General features: G+C 44.2%; 2 protein-coding genes across 2 annotated transcripts in view; both read left to right on the top strand.

Moving 5' to 3' along the window:
- Positions 1 to 17127, top strand: part of MCC (mutated in colorectal cancers) — a 471854-nt gene that overhangs the window by 60824 nt on the left and 393903 nt on the right. The gene's annotated exons all lie outside the window — the stretch shown is intronic.
- Positions 1200 to 2484, top strand: TSSK1B (testis-specific serine kinase 1B). Its single transcript, XM_011963645.1, has one exon. The coding sequence runs from the start codon at positions 1384 to 1386 to the stop codon at positions 2482 to 2484; it is 1101 nt and encodes a 366-aa protein (XP_011819035.1). The 5' UTR covers positions 1200 to 1383.

Genomic DNA, 17127 nt, shown 5'->3' with positions numbered 1-17127 from the left:
AGGACTGACAGTGGGCAGTCAGGGTTGGGGAAGAAGGTGAAGGAGCAGAGAAAAGGGAGAAGGGTCATAGCTGGTGGGCACCCAACCCAGCCTGAGCGACATCCAGCCCTACTCACTCACTCCTGAGGGGCCCAGGGTTCCACCTGGCTTATGTGAGGAAGAAGTGCTCACTCCCTCTAGGTGGATGAGGCCAAAGTCAAATTGAAGGCTAGGACAGTTGTGCAATTCCTTCTCCCGGTCAGTGTGGCCCAGAGCAGGTGCTAGACACAGAACCAGTCATAGCAGAGGCTCCACTGCCAGCAGAAACGATGGTCGCTCTCCAGTGCTGCCCTTGCCGCTTGTAATGTCCTCAGAGGAGCCGCCAGTGCTCAGGGTGGCATCCAGGCCCCACCTTCAGCCCCCAGCCCCAGATCTGCCCTGGGAGCCCAGCCAGGGCTGTGGCTGGGCAGATCCCCTGGAGGGAGCTCACAGCCAAGAGCAGAACTCCTGCTGCTTGTCTTCCCACAGAGCTGCTGTAAGAAGCCATCAAAGGCTCACACAAGGTGAGAGATGTATAGTGAGGGGGCAGAATCCAGACATCTCAAACTGCATGACTCCAGGGCCAGGAGACTTTCTACCTTCTTGACACAGCACCCTTCTTGGCCCTGCTCTGCACCCCTGAGGGTCGCCCGTGTGGACAGCGTCAAGGGCTGAAGGGGAGAAAAAGAGGTCAGGGATGGGACTTCCTCCCATCCCCTGCCAGCCTGTAGGGTCAATGAGGCTGGCTTTTTCTCCACCGAAGGCCACTGCTTCTCTCAAGGTGGTCCTGTCTACACTACCCTTTCTGGGTTCCAGGGACCATTCCCAGCCTTTTCCATGCAGGCCAGGGGTCTGCTACTACCTTGGGGTACCTGTGTTACCCTCAGAGTTCCCTACACCCTACTCCCACCTTTATTAATTAAACCCTCCTCAGATGCCCTGGCTTGCAAGAAGTGGCCTCACCTCTGCACAAGCAGGCCTGGTTCTGGGTTTGGAAGCGTGGGCAGACCCGTGTGTCCCACACAGCCCCCTTCTACCTCAGGTCCCAGCAAGACATGAGGCCACTCTCTGCTCATCTTGTCTGCTCCAGCCTACTGGCCAGCCTTCCAGGATTCCAAGTCCAAGTGCCTCAGGCCAGAGCCTCATTCCCCCAGGGCACTCCTCCTTTGTGACTTCACTGACTGAAGTCACCTGGGAGACAGTGCCAAATGTTCCACTCCAGAGTCTTGGCCTCTAGGAGGCAGGAACAGCAGGCCTGGCCAGCCCAAAGCACTCTCTGTCTAGGATGTAAATGAGCACACTGCTGGCCCATGCCCCTCGGGGCTGTAGAGGGCAGCCTCAGAGGCACTGGGCACTCCTGGGACCATGGATGATGCCACTGTCCTCAAGCGACAAGGCTACCTCCTGGGGAGAAATTTGGGAGAGGGCTCCTATGCAAAAGTAAAATCTGCTTACTCTGAGCGCCTGAAGTTCAATGTGGCGATCAAGATCATCGACCGCAAGAAAGCCCCCGCAGACTTCTTGGAGAAATTCCTTCCCCGGGAAATTGAGATTCTGGCCATGTTAAACCACTGCTCCATCATCAAGACCTACGAGATCTTCGAGACATCACATGACAAGGTCTACATCGTCATGGAGCTTGCGGTCCAGGGCGACCTCCTTGAGTTAATCAAAACCCGGGGAGCCCTGCATGAGGACGAAGCTCGCAAGAAGTTCCACCAGCTTTCCTTGGCCATCAAGTACTGTCACGACCTGGACGTCGTCCACCGGGACCTCAAGTGTGACAACCTTCTCCTCGACAAGGACTTCAACATCAAGCTGTCTGACTTCAGCTTCTCCAAGCGCTGCCTGCGGGATGACAGTGGTCGCATGGCATTAAGCAAGACCTTCTGCGGGTCACCAGCGTATGCGGCCCCAGAAGTGCTGCAGGGCATTCCCTACCAGCCCAAGGTGTATGACATCTGGAGCCTAGGCGTGATCCTCTATATCATGGTCTGCGGCTCCATGCCGTACGACGATTCCAACATCAAGAAGATGCTGCGTATCCAGAAGGAGCACCGCCTCAGCTTTCCACGATCCAAGCACCTGACAGGCGAGTGCAAGGACCTCATCTACCGCATGCTGCAGCCCGACGTCAACAGGCGGCTCCATATCGACGAGATCCTCAGCCACTGCTGGATGCAGCCCAAGGCATGGGGATCTCCCTCTGTGGCCATCAGCAAGGAGGGGGAGAGTTCCCGGGGAACTGAACCCTTGCGGACCCCCGAACCTGTCTCTGACAAGAAGTCTGCCACCAAGCTGGAGCCTGAGGGAGAGGCACAGCCCCAGGCACAGCCTGAGACAAAACCCGAGGGGGCAGAAATGCAAATGTCCAGGCGGTCGGAGGTCCTGGGTATCCCCAGCGAGCCGTGGACCAGGGAGACAGAGGAAGGGCCCCCCCAACAGCCTCCAGAGACACTACTCTGAATAGTGGGCCTAGTGAGCTTCTTGCGGCCCAGGGAGTAACATGGAGCTCAAGGCCTCAAGCCCCAGCTCTGAAGAAGTCCAGGGTGGAGCCAGAGAAGGAAGGCAGTCCCAGAGGAGCCGCCGTTTTCGTCCGTTTCCTCTCTCTCCCCTTGAACTTGGTAACCCACGTGGTTCTCGCGTGGCCCCGAGGTGGATGAGGCCAAAGGCAAATCCAAGGCTGAGACAGCCGTGCGACTCCTGCTTCCCCGGAGCGTGACCCGGAGCAGGTGCTGGACACAGAGCCTGTCTCCGCAGAGGGGCCCCACTGGCCGCAGCGGCTGTGCCAGCACCAGCAGGAAGAGCAGCAGGAAGGCCGCTGTCTGCCTTGCGGGGCGGCTGCGTGACCCTGCTGGGAGGCCGGACCGGGCGGACTGAGGGTCAGGGGACCGGACTGGGGGCGGGGTGTCGGGCGGGGCTGGACAGGGACGAGGGGCGGAGAGGCGGCGGGAAAGAGCTTCGGCTGGGCCGCGGGCTCGCGGGCACTCTCGGTGGCAGCCTCCAGGGCTCCGACTCCAGCTCTGGGCAAGATCCATAAACTTTTAAAGAAGCCTCAACACATACTTTTAAAGCATTAAGCTTTAAAGTGCTAGAAATCTTGTGCCCCATATGTGCTTCTTTCAGTATTATCCTAGATCCTCAGGAGTAGCATGGCAACTGGAGAAAATGGGAGGAAAGACAAGAAGAAATAGAAGCTGATTTAACATCTAGTTTATTCAGTTTTGATTTTTCTTATCTCTACTGGCTTTCTCCTGTTCACACCTTGTAGTGGTAATATTTGGAAAAGAGCACTTGGAAATTACATTCCTGTTTTTAACACTTTATATTTAATCCTTCTCCTTGTAATTGATTTTTTAGCCAATTGACTCCCCAGCACCCCCAGAAGAAAGTTTGACAGACAAAGGAAAATGTTTGATTTTTCTTTTTTCCTTATCAATTTTTTATTTAAATGCTAATATCCAATTAATGGACAAACGAATCAGCTAATACTAGAAACAATGTAACATAATAGTGAAAAACATGAACTTTTGATTTCTATAGACTGGTTTTCACTCTGCTACTAGATGATCTTGGGCAAGTTGGTTAATCTATATGTCTCAGTTTCTTTATCTATAAAATGAGAATAATACAACTTCATTAGGCATGCTATTTATTAATGTGTTTCGTTCTCATAACCCTATGGGATGGCTCCTATTATTATTCCCATTTTATAGACACGAAATTGAGTCAAGTCAGTTTAGATCACTTGTCTCCGGGCACATGATAAATACGTGGCAGAGCCAAGGTTAAAGCCCAGGCACGCTCCAGCTTGGAGTCAACACTGTTAGCTTTTATTTTTTTCTCTTTTCTTTTTGAGATGGAGCCTCCCTCTGTAGCCCAGGCTGGAGTGGGCAGTGGTGTGACCTTGGCTCACTGCAACCTCCGCCTCCCAGGTCCTGGTTAAGCAATTCTCCTGCCTCAGCCTCCTGAGTAGCTGGGATTACAGGCATGTGCCACCATGCCCAACTAATTTTTGTTTTTGTTTGTTTGTTTTTTGAGAGGGAATCTCGCTCTGTCTCCAGGCTGGAGTGCAGTGACGCGATCTTGGCTCACTGCAACCTCCACCTCCTGGGTTCAACCGATTCTCCTGCCTCAGCCTCCCAAGTAGCTGGGACTAAAGGCGTGCGCCACCACGCCCAACTAATTTTTGTATTTTTAGTAGAGATGGGGTTTCACCATGTTGACTAGGATGGTCTTAATCTCTTGACCTCGTGATCCACCCACCTTACCCTCCCAAAGTGCTGGGATTTCAGGCGAGAGCCACTGTACCTGGCCCTAATTTTTATATTTTTAGTAGAGATGAGGTTTCACCATGTTGGTTAGGCTGATCTTGAAGTCTTGACCTTGTGATCCACCGCCCTTGGCCTCCCAAACTGCTAGGATTACAGGCGTGAGCCACCGTGCCTGGCCACACTGTTAGCTTTTAAACTACAGCCTCAAGGTATACCCTTGTAAGACCACAGCCTCATGGCCTGTTGCAGGAGCAGGAAGAAACCAGAGTCAGGACTCAGGTGTCCCTGAACAGCATCTCTGCCTCTAGTTTTCTAATGCCCCAGGAAGCCCTTCACCCACCCCATTTATATGTAGATGTCCTAGCCCCTTGTACCTCAAGATGTGACCTTGTTTGGAAATAGTCATTGCAGATATAATTAGTTAAGATCATACTGGAGCAGGGTGAGATACTAATCAAATATGACTGGTGCCCAGGAGAGAGGCCTGGAACAGATCCTTTCCTAGTGCCCTCAGAGGGAGAAAGGCCCTGCCAACTCCTCGATCTTAGACTTTCTGGCCTCCAGAAGTGTAAATCACTACCTTTCTGTTGTCTAAACCCCTCAGTTTGTGGTACTTTGTCATAGCAGCCCTAGCAAACTAATACAACCACCACACCCAACTAATCTGGTTAGGCCCTTAGCACTGTTCAGTTAGCCATCTCTTCACCTCTTCTCAACTCTCTCCCATAATCCCCTGGAAAACTCCTCCGATCCTTTCACTGAACTCAAGCTCCTCCCCTTCCTTTCTCCCTCAGCAGATGATCTCACTTCCTACTCTTCTGAGACCATAGCTACCTCTTCAGAGAGCTCTCAATTTCCCTCATTCTTCTCTGTTGCCACTGGCTCCTTTTCTTTTTAGACCATTGTTCTTCCTACCATACACATTTTAGCTTTCAGCAAGGCTTGGTCCCTCTCCTTTCCATTCTCCATGTGCCCCTCTCAGTGTTCATACTCATTTCCGTAAGTTTACCCTGCACTATTAACTCTGAAGCTTATTCCTGTAACCAAGCTTCTCTTCAGAATATAGGCCCTCATGATCAGTTCCATCTGCTGTCTCTTCACACTGACCACCCTCCAACTAGCACACTCTGACCTCTGTACCAGCTTCTTCTCTTATCACTACTTTTCACACTCAACCAGACCCCAGAACTTACTTTTCCATGCCCTCCGACAAACAAAGTTGGCAAGACCTCTTGATTCTTTCTTTGCTTTGTCTCATATACATGCTTTCTGATTCCCACTAGACCACTTCAAATCCTCATCCTGAGCAGCTGTCCTGAGGAATTGTCCTTCCTGTTTACTCTGACTAGCTTCCAGCCTGTCTTTCATACACTGCCAATGTCATCTTCTCAACATAAGATTTTACTTATGTTTCTACCCTCAGAGGGCTGGACCTTTGTTGCATAGAGAATAGAGGCCCATCTTAAATCCAGCATTCGAGGCTCCCCTTTAATACAGCTCCAGCTTACCTAAAATAACTAAGAGAGACCAACTATCTACATAGGAAGAACTTTAGCTGGTGCTCTGCCCTACTAGGAACTTTATGGTCCAAAATTAGATTTTAGCATTCCATCAGGGATGACCTAGCTCAGTGGAGCTAATTCGTGTTAGCAAAACTGATGAAAGATTGATATACCTTCCAGGCTTCCATTTTTCCAAGTTAGTGTTGAAAAAATAACTACCAAGTGCAATGGAACACATGTATTAACAGAGTCATGCATACCCTGTCACTCCCAAGTGGGGAAGAGAAATAGGCAACCAAGTTCTAATGAGAAGGTTGCTTGGATCCAGAAGGGAAATCTGTGGCTGATCCCAATGGTTTCCTCCATCCGTGAACTCATGAGCTCTCCTGGCAGTTGCTTAGATCACTGTGACTGTTGTGATTGCATTTCAGGCCTGAATGTACAAAGATGTGACCTTGATTAGGTTTTAGTGTTTTCCCATGCACAGGATTATCTCACAGGACATTTTACTTCTATATGTTGCTAATGTCATTCACTGTGCTGGTTTCTTTGTTCATTCATTTGTTTATATGTTTGCTTATTTAGCTCTCAGCCACCTTATTTCCAAATTCTCCTCCCTATATGGAGTGTCCTCAGAATTTCTCTGAATAGACTTTAGGCCATGACCCAGCAGCCTCTGAAACCCTGAACAGAACACCACCAACTGGTCTAGCCAGGGCCTGAAAATATGTGTACCGCTCTGGAGTCAAAGGCACTAACACTGAATGAGGGGGAAAAGGGACCTGAAGCAAAGAGGCTGAGAAAAAGGAGTGATGCAGAGCTAAAGAGGAAAACAAGTGAGGCATTTGTGAGGAATAAGTGCTTTAGTTTACTTGCATTGCATGTCCCTTCACCCCCTGTATTAGTCAGCCCCGGCCACCACAACAAAGTACCATAGACTAGGTGGTTTCAATAATAGAAATTAATTTTTTCATGGTTCTGGAGGCTAGGAAATCCAAGATTAAGATGCTGGCTGATGGCTTGCAGACACCCGCCTTCTCACTGTGTCCTCACATGGCACAGAGAGAAAGAGAGATCTCTCTGTCTGTCTCTTCATATATTTCTACAGTGCAGTTGGATTAGAACCCCACCTTATGACCCACATTTCAAGTTAATTACCTCCTAAAGACCCTGTCTTCAGATAAAGTCACATTGGAGGTTAGAGCTTCAGCATATGAATTTGGGAAGGGGAACACAATTCAATATACAACACTCCCCCTCAAGAAGAGTATATGTAAAGTTTTTGTCCCATTTCTTCAGTGAAGGAGAGCTAATGGATAGTGGGATACTTAGATATAGTGTGATTACAGATATAAATTCTTACCCAACATTGTTACCTTTATAGATCTAGGTTATTAGCTAGACTGGGAAACAATTCAGCCAGATAAGTAAATCTTGTTCTTTTAAGATAAGCGAACCTAGGGGCTTCAAAGACAGTTCTATTAAAATGCCTAAATTTTATTTAATGTCTTTTGGACTGTGAGGAATTAAACCCTTAAACTAAAAAGTCCAACTGTGTTTAGTTGGAATTAACTTACTTCTTTACAGAAAGCCAAACTATGTAGATGGGTTTCCCCTTAAATTCTTCCTTGAGATTGTGTTCTTCAGATGGGGAGGCCTTAAGTCGGGTTCGCTAGGATTACACTTGGGATCAACACCTGTGAGGGAGTGAAGGAAACAGGATTAGGCACATGGAGAAGTTGAACTGCGACAGACTTACAGGAGATGTCTCAGCTGATCTTACAGGATATTCTGGAAATAAGATGGTCCTTCAGCATAGCCAAGAGTTGAGGCAAGAGGGCTAGGCCTTTGTAGCCTCATGTCAAATAGTCATTGGATATGGAGTGTCTCTAGGGAAGGGGCATAAGTGTCTCCCTTCCACAGAAAGCAGTTCCCAGGAAGGGACTCGGTCATAAGCCTTCTGCAGCCAACCCTGCTGGCAACTGAGAGAACACATGCTTCAGTCGGTAAAGAGGGGTGTGGTTCTGCATCCCAGCATCCACTACAGGGAATAAGGGTGAGGGCAGGGGTCCATAGATATTAGTTATACATTAAAATCTATTGACATTCTTCTACTTGGGATTCATTTTTTTTTCTTGTGGTTAAGAGATCATCTTTGTACTAGAGGTTGGAGATTTTATATATAGAAGCCCTCTGAAAATGCTGGGTTGTGGCCAGTTGGGACTGGTTATTAGTTGTAGAATTAAAATGCCCTGCATTTCCAGTCATGTCGTTACAGGCATAAGGGAGGGCGGAGCTAGACCCCATTGTACACTTAATTGAAAATTACTGATAGTTGATGTAATGAGGAGCAAGTTTCAGACAAGCCTGGACATTTATTTTGGAGGAGCTGGTTTCCACTGAGGTATGTGTGGTTTCTGTAACCTTCCTGGATTTTTCTTCCTGAGATTGCTTATGTTCATTTGCTAGAATTAGCAGAGAGGTTATGAAGATGGAATGTAGTCCACTTTTGTATGAGTGTTCCTCAACACTTGGCTGTTAGTTAGTGTGGTTAGGCTTAATGAACTCATTTAATAACAATATTCCTGCAGAGAATTTTATTGAGTACTAAATTCTTAAATTTAATAATGCAAAACATATTCGTATAGTGTTAATAATGGTTGCAAGACTTGCAGGGAGTAAAATACGGGAAGGTTAAGTGTAATGGATTAATTAAGTAAGAAAGCCCAAACTACCTTTCAAAGTGACTCCATAATAATCTTCACTTTGTTTTAATGAATAAAGTAGACCATATCAAATGCCACTGTGTATGTTAATTTAAAAGCAGTATTCAAAGCTAGCACATTTAGATCGGGGAAACACAAACACAGCGAAATATTCTGCTTGGCAAACAGAGTTTTGTTTCCTGTACTCATCCATTAAGTTGAATAACTTGATTTTCTTACAAGTCAACAATATGTTTCTTCCACGTGCAGAAATCAGTGGGAACTTTCCAGTCAACTCCCAAACAATAGCAGTTTGTATCAGCAGCAGTCCACATAAGCATTTGGGAAATGTTTTTAATTGCTTTGATTGTGTATTAGGGAAATGACACAAACTTCTTCTTATAGCTTTTTAAAAGTAAACAATTCATTTAAATTGGCTAACGGCTTTTAAGCTGGTATAAATGTCCTTTATGTGATACATTCAAAATTATCTTTAGCAAACTTTTGAGGATGATAAATGTGTTTTGTAATTTATTATCCTAACAAATTGGTTAGACCTGAAGATGGTATGTCCCTCAGAGTCCCTACCTGCAACATAGGGATAGAAAAAATATGCCAGTTAGGATGTGATGAGGCAAGAGATGATTAAATTCATACACCTTGAGTTCTCTAGAGTCCTCAAAGGCAATTTTGAGGATGAGTTTTGTGGATTTTGTTTGTAGAGAGGTAATTACTCCAAACAGGAGTACTGAGGGAGAGTTTTGAACTCATTTTGTACTTCCATCGCATTATAGAAGAGTGAATTTTAAGTTTCTGAAATATTAAAAAGACTAGAAGTTGAAGTTGCCAATTAAATCCATCCCCATCACATGAGGAAGGCCTATTGGTTAGGCATGTGTTTAGTTTTTTTATTTGAGACATCACGAATTCTAGGGTGAGCAGCTTAATGATGTCTTCAGTGAACCTTTCCCTTTTCTTTGTTCATCTTCACATTTTGCCATCCTTAAAATATAGGCTTGTTCACATGCTTATTGCCCCAGGGTTGCAAGATTATTCTCCCCACGCAGGTGTTGCTGCATTGCCAGGTGCCATGTTTCAGGCATGAAGAACATAGAAAGAGGAAGTAGGAAATGATGACACCTAAGTCAAAAAAGAAAAACTTTCCCAGAACCTTCAGGGTTTGTTTCGTTGGCTGCATACTATTACATTGTGTGGGTACAGCATAACTAACTAGTCCTGGGGATGGATTTTGAGGGGCTGTTTATGGCACCCAGTCTTGGACTAATAGATGTTTTGAAGGATGACAGTGACCTATAGCTCTCAGATCCAGTGTTGACTTATTGTTCCTCAAGCCTCCCATGTTTCTAGTTTTGCTTCCCTTGTGGCCCTCATCTGCCAGGCTCAACCTGAGCCTGATCCTTATCTCAGGTCAGAGGGAGGTAAGAGGTGAGTCCCAAGCACCGTGGGGCACAGCATCTACTTGCATTGGCATCCAGACAGGTTCTGGCCTGGTGTCTCAGTTCTGAAACCTGTGTCCCCCTTTGCCTTATTTCCTGGGCCTGGCTGCCTGCCTTGGAAACCTACCAGCCCTCAGTCCCTTGAGGACCTGGCCTGCCTAGTTCTTGTCTGCTGCCTCCAGAAAGGGAAATTCTCTTTGAGCTTCTGCCTGGGTTCTGCCCTTGGCTGACAGACTCACTTAATGATGCCTGGTTGCCATGGCTTCAGAGTATTGCCAACTCCCATGACATAGATCCCTGACCTCTCCCTACCCATCCTCCCTCCATCCACTTCCACCACCCCCAGCATGGTGAACAAGGTTATACGTGGTTTAAGAAGTCAGATAGATACTAGATACTCAAAATTCCTAATGAAAATGCCCTATTCCAATTCTTTGTAAGACTGATCACACTTTTAGCTGTTTCTTCTCACGTTTGCCTCTATAATTTATAATAATTTGCTTACATTACTATTGCTTCAAGTTTTCTTCAATTGCAGATATTGTGTATTGATTTTACACCAAGGACTGTGTGGATTTAATGCCTCTCTCCAAATATGCACCCACTTCTCCTTTACCTATTCTCCTAATCATAATGTTTGATTAGATCAACAGTCTCACTTCTTGTCATAGAGGAGAGAAATAGGATTGTGTCTTGTTTATGCCACTTTTACTTGGTTATTGGTTATATGCACCCAAGCCCAATATATTGTGTTTCTGTCTGTCTGGTGAACACCCTCCTTTTGGTGGTGTCCCTCTCCCAGCAGCTTCCTGGGAAGCATAGTGACAGCTAATGTTTTGAGAAATGTCTTGATTCTGCCCTTTCATTTGATTGATTGTTTTACTGGGCATAGAATTTGAGGTTAGAAAGTGTTTTCTAACCTCAAATTCTATACAGATATTTTCTTTTGGCCCAGGCAGTATCCCCAGAGGGATGTCCTTCAGTCTGCCACCTGGTTGGTATAAAGCTGGTAGCCAGGGTTGTCAGAGCTGAGTGGAGGAAAAGGAGCCAACAGTTTTATCATTCTCCATGTGGACTTTCCCTGAATTGCCCAATTTCAGGATGATAACCTTATCCTATGAGTGGTAACCCTGAGTCCAGAAGCAACTGGGGATCAGCCACTGTAGAAAATAAATTAATTTTCTGTCTAGGTTTAGAAAACTTGACTGTGCTGGGTTGGGGGCTGGAAATAGAGTTCTAATGGCTTCTTACACACACCTTCAACTCATTCTCCTGTTTTGAGCTTCAGCTGCATTCACTGGCTCTCCTATTTCTGAGCCTAGCCAATACTTGCTTCAGTCTGGCTTTCTCTGGTGAGCTAATTCCACTCATCTATATGCCTTGTAACTTTTGAAATTTAGTTGTTCTAATCATCACTTCTGTTCTCCTCATTATTCTACCACTTAATTGTCATTATTCACAGTAATTATGTTCTATAAAGTTGCAGCAAATACTGAATTCATAAATACTGAATTGTTGCTTCTAGTGGAAACACAGGATTAGATTCTTGTGAGCCCAGGATCAACACATAGCTTTGTGTTATATATATTTCTTTTTAAAGACACCCTGTTTAATATATATTGTTGATTCATTAACATTGAGCTCATGGCCAACAGCACTGTGACTCATGCCTGAACAAAGCTTATCTAACATGTATTTTCTTTGCAAGGCACTTAGGAAACTAGACAGCCCTTCAGCTCTGTGCTTGGAGGCCACTTTAGACAGTGAAGTCATCAACAAAAAGCATGAAGGTATGAAAAACATGACACTAAATAGACCATGAAAAGGATGATGTTTACAGTATGAGATCCAGAACAAAGGCAGAGTGTTGCTTTGTTCAACCTCTGCTGGGAACTTGTGTGTTGGATGACTCAAGTTTTTCACCACTCTGAGCACATTCACAAATAATTGTGGAAAACACGATGAGTATTGATTTGGGGCTACAAAGTTTTACTGAGTAGACAAGTTAACAAACACAGAATCCATGAGGCATGGGGATCTGCTGTAGTTTTGTGCTTTTTTTATTCTTTTATCCTTTCAGGATGGTTTCAGGAGGGATTGAAAGGGAACAAGGAAAGTAACTAAGGATATTCAATCTACCACATATAACTAGAAGTCTCTGTCATCCCAGTCATTTTTTAGAAGATTCACTAATTCCTGCTTATCTCCGATGCCATGTCAGATTTCTTCTAGCTCCTCCAGCTCACTCTGCCTCTTCCATCCTTTTGCATCTCCATTGGGCTCATCCAGGTCCATACTCCAAGGCTCTTCAAGTCATCCAGGCCTGCTGCAACAAGCTGGGCCATACCTGATCATGCCACAACATCCTGAAGGTTATGTGTAGGTCTTTCCTATATCCTATAATCAATGATGCACTGGAGCTGGCTTGTACTTGCTTGCAAAAGCAAATTGCTAAATTTTCAGGAATTTTGTGAGCCATTATTAAGCATAACCATTGTTAAAAATTAAATCATTAAATCATAAGGTCAATTAAAAGACAAAAAATAATTTAACTTAAAATTAAATCATAGAAGCTTGTAATCAAATAAATTACATGAACAACAAATGTAATAAATGCTCAAACTCATCACTTACTATTAATTTACTATATTTACAGTTATCCATGCTCTTGGGACTATTTCTATCCCTTGTGTCTGCATAGTGGAAATACTGTATCACGGTGTGGTGCAGCACATCTTTAATCAGTCTCCTCACTAGATGTCATATTCAGTGATGTGGCAATGATAGCTTCACATCAACCATGGCAGGAATGTATTTACCATGGAAATCAGCAAATGCTCCAAATCAAGGCTTTTTCTCCCCAGAGAGCCCATTGTTATACCTTCACCAACACAGCACTGACTGAATTAACTATAATTTTGTTGCTGCTGTTAGGGAGTCACTAATTTATATTCTGTCTTCTCTGTCCTTCAAATACCTCAGTAAAAGCTGAAAAAGTGGCAAAAACATTTATATGAAGCAATCTTACTATCATATTCTTATTTATACTGTCACTAGCATTAGCAATAGGAAGGACCCCAGGGAACTGGGAAGTGGTGAAGAAAACAGCAAATCACCCTTGGAGCCTGAGAAATTGACTATTTCAAGGACTCCAGAGCCTCATGGAGCGTGGAATTGAGTGGAAATAGAAATTAACTGACAAAGGCAATGGGGAAGGAATCAGCAGCTAGATCCAAGGATACACATTAGCTCTGTGGATATTTATTTAGCAGAAATAGTGGGAAAAATGAAGTGAAAACTGGTAGAACAGAGTCACAGGAAAAGAATCTGGATCCTTCCTACTGTCGCAGACAACCTGACCCAGATGAGTGAAAGGGTAAATGTGAACTTGGAAAAGTGAAGCTTTTATAGTTAACAGATGGGGATATAAAAATTGTCGATGCCTCGTTGAATCATACTGCCTGGGAAAGTCTTAATATGTGTGAATAACAGAGGATGGACCATTAATATGTTATTTCTCTGACCAGTTAGTAATGTTGTGAAATTAAAGAGTTTTATTTTCTCTGAGCAGTAAGTCTGGGGAACTTTGCTGAAATAATAATTCCAGGAAAATCCAGTGGGGATAAAAGTCATATTTAAAATTCTTTTGCAGAGACTGGGTGCGGTGGCTCACGCCTGTAATCCTAGCACTTTGGGAGGCCGAGGCGGGCAGATCACTTGAGGTCAGGAGTTCGGGACCAGCCTGGCCAACGTGGTGAAACCCTGTCTCTACTAAAAAATACAAAAATTAGCTGGGCATTGTATCACGCACCTGTAGTCCCAGCTGCTCAGGGAGGCTGAGGCAGGAGACTCGCTTGAACCCAGGAGACGGAGGTTGCAGTGAGCCAATATCCTGCCACTGCACTCCAGCCTGGGCAACAGAGTGAGACTCCATCTCAAAAAATAAAAATAAATAAATAAATAAAATTCTTTTGCAGAATTTCCACTAATTGTAAACTTTTATAAAGTTCAAATTACTGATTTATAATGTAAAGTCAGTGAGTATTTTAGAAGCTTGAATATATAGTATTTAACATTAGTGCTTAGAATCCTTTGATTCCAAACAGCAAAAAGAGCTAACTGCCTGATATATACCTGGAAAGGCAGTTAAGCAGGAAACAAATCAATGCAGGAGGAAAAACAGAAAGTAGCTGTACTGCTGTCCTCCCTGGCTGCTATCATTGGTATGAAAAAGCTGGGTTAATAGGCTCAATGACAGGCTCGATTTGAGAGACCCTTGGAAAAATAAACTCATATGTCCTTTATATTTATAAAATAAAATAATACTTCCTCCTATTTATAAACACACTGGTGTGCAGTGCAAGGTACACTTCTGGGCCTACTGTCGTGTGGATTCTTAGTTTTGGTTCCAAACTTCAGTTTTGGGAATCTGTAGTATGTCTTTGAGAGAAGAAGAATTACTGTCAGGCTTGTATATTAAAATTTATTTCATAGAGATGATCCCTAAAGTGTTATCCTTGGAAGTAAACTAAAAAACTTTATAAAGTTGCTCAAGGGATAAGGCAAAAATGTTTGTCCTGAGTTGTTTGGTATAATCTTCATATAACAGAAATTTTTACAAGTGACAAATGCTGTCAGATTTCTTTTTTCCTTTTAACTGTTATTACTTTGTGTTTAACTTGTTTTTGGTGTTGTTGTTGTGGCACTTGCTTTTTTTCTTCTATGGATACCATAAAATCATTCTTCTAAATTACTTTGCCTAATCTTAAATATGGGTAAACTTTGGCACGATGAATTCATTTTTTATTTCAATTGAGATATAATTCATATAACATATTTCACCGTTTTAAAGTATACAATTCAGTGGTTTTTAATATATTTACTGTGTTATGCAGCCACCACCATTATCAAATTTCAGACTGTTCCCATCACAAAGGGGTATGGTGGCTCACACCTGTAATCCCAGCACTTTGGGAGCTTGAGGTGGGAGGATTGCTTGAGTCCAGGAGTTTGAGACCATCCGAGGCACATAACGAGACCCATCTCTACCAAAAAAAATAATAATAATAAGTAAAAAATTAGCTAGGTGTTGTGTCCTGCACCTGTGGTTCCAGCTACTCAGGAGGCCAAGGTGGGAGGATCCCTTGAGCCCAGGAGTTGAAGGCTGAAGTGAGCTATGATAGCACCACTGCACTCCACAGTCCAGCCTGAGCAGCAGAGCAAGACCATGTCAAAAAAAAAAAAAAAAAAAAAAAAAAAAAAAAAAAAAGAATATTCCCATCACCCTCAAAAGAAACCTCATACCTATTAGCAGATATGTGTTACTGGATATATGTATACCTAGGAGTGTCATTGCCAGGTCACATGGTAATTCTATGTTTAACGTTCTTAGGAACTGCCAGACTTTTTCCCAATGAATTCATTTCTGTTAGTCACATACCCTTAATTTTTCACTTCTCCTGCAAGTACGCATTCTTCTTTGGTTGTTTGTGCCTTTTGTGATGTTCTGGGAGAGATACAAAGAGGAGCTCTGTGATGTGCTGCTTGATGGAGCATGGAAACTCATTGCTTTTTGATTGGTTTTGTCTCTAATTTGTCAGGAAATAATTAAAGACCCTTTTTACCCATAATTGTGGTAATAGATTCATATACGTTTTCTGTCTGTTCTGCTTTCACTTTGCTAAGTGGCTACTTTCTTGTACTCATCTTCTTGATGATGATGATGATAATGACGATTTTGCCACTTGTTAGGTGCTTTCTAGGTTCCAGGGACTGCACTAAAAGCTTAACACACATTATTTCTTTATTCCTCACTTCTGAGGTGGATATTTTTAATCCCTTTTTCACTTGCCCAAACCAAGGCTGAACTGGGTAAAGAAATTTCACATGGCTGGAGGTTGGCAGAACAGCAGGAAGGTGCGGTAAGTTGGGGTCTCCCACTGCTTGGAAAGATGAACATATGTCTATTTAAATGGGGTTCATTAGATTTCAGTTTGTGCTGCTGTATTTGAAAACTGAGATCATACCTGAAGCCTCTATCAAATAGAAGGGAAAAAAGAAGGCGGCCTTACACAAATCCAACATGTAGCTTTAGATGCTATATCTCCAAAAAATACATGAGGGAGGAAATGACTACGAACAGTATGCAGTCACCTTCTAAATTCTGTAGTATTTAAGTCTCATATCCTTTATAAGTGACACTAGAAAAATTATTTATTATTTTCACTTTTGTATGAATTTTTTTTTGAGATAGGGTCTCACTCTGTCACCCAGACTGGAGTGCAGTGGCACCATTGCAGCTCAACGTAGCCTTAACTTCCTGGACTCCAGTGATCCTCCTACCTCAGCCTCCTGAGTAGCTGGGACTACAAGCGTGTGCCACAAACATGCCTGGCTTGTTTTTGTATTTTTTGTAGAGACAGGGTTTCACCATGTTGCCCAGGCTGGTCTCAAACTCCTGGCCTCAAGCAATCCGTCCCCTTCGGCCACCCAAAGTGCTGGAATTACAGGCGCGAGTCACCGTGCCTGGCCTTGTGTGACATTTTAATGTTGTCCCTCACACCTGTGCATAATAAATCTAGAAAAATGCAATTTAATGTCATTGGCTTTTAGCACTCCAAGATGAAAAGTTCTTTCCAAGTTTTGTCACGGTTGTGGCTTTTCAAATGCTGAAACTCTTTGGTACCTCAGTGGGCCTCCCTTGCTGCACTGGTGCACAGGGAAATCACTGACCTCTTAGGCAACAATGGTTAAAGTTGTAACAGCATTTCCCCAAATGAAAGCATGGCGGCTGGTAGATGAGTAACAAGCAGCTCTGCTTTTTGAAGTATGGGAGTTTTCCTAAAATGCCTGTATATTTTACAACAATTGTAGGCATTTTGGAAAGGCATATATTAGGCAGGAGCATAAAAAAGCAATTCATGGCCGGACGCGGTGGCGCACGCCTGTAATCCCAGCACTTTGGGAGGCCTAGGTGGGCGGATCTTGAGGTCAGGAGATGGAGACCATCCTGGCCAACATGGTGAAATCCCGTCTCTACTAAAATACAAAAGATTAGCCAGGCGTGGTGGCACGCATCTGTAGTCCCAGCTACTTGGGAGGCTGAGGCAGGGGAATCACTTGAACTCGGGAGGCAGAGGTTGCAGTGAGCCAAGATCGTGACACTGCACTC

The sequence above is a fragment of the Colobus angolensis genome, unplaced genomic scaffold (assembly GCF_000951035.1).
Source record: "Colobus angolensis palliatus isolate OR3802 unplaced genomic scaffold, Cang.pa_1.0 Scaffold62, whole genome shotgun sequence".
Lineage (NCBI taxonomy): Eukaryota > Metazoa > Chordata > Mammalia > Primates > Cercopithecidae > Colobus > Colobus angolensis.
This window is presented reverse-complemented; position numbering and strand designations above follow the sequence as displayed.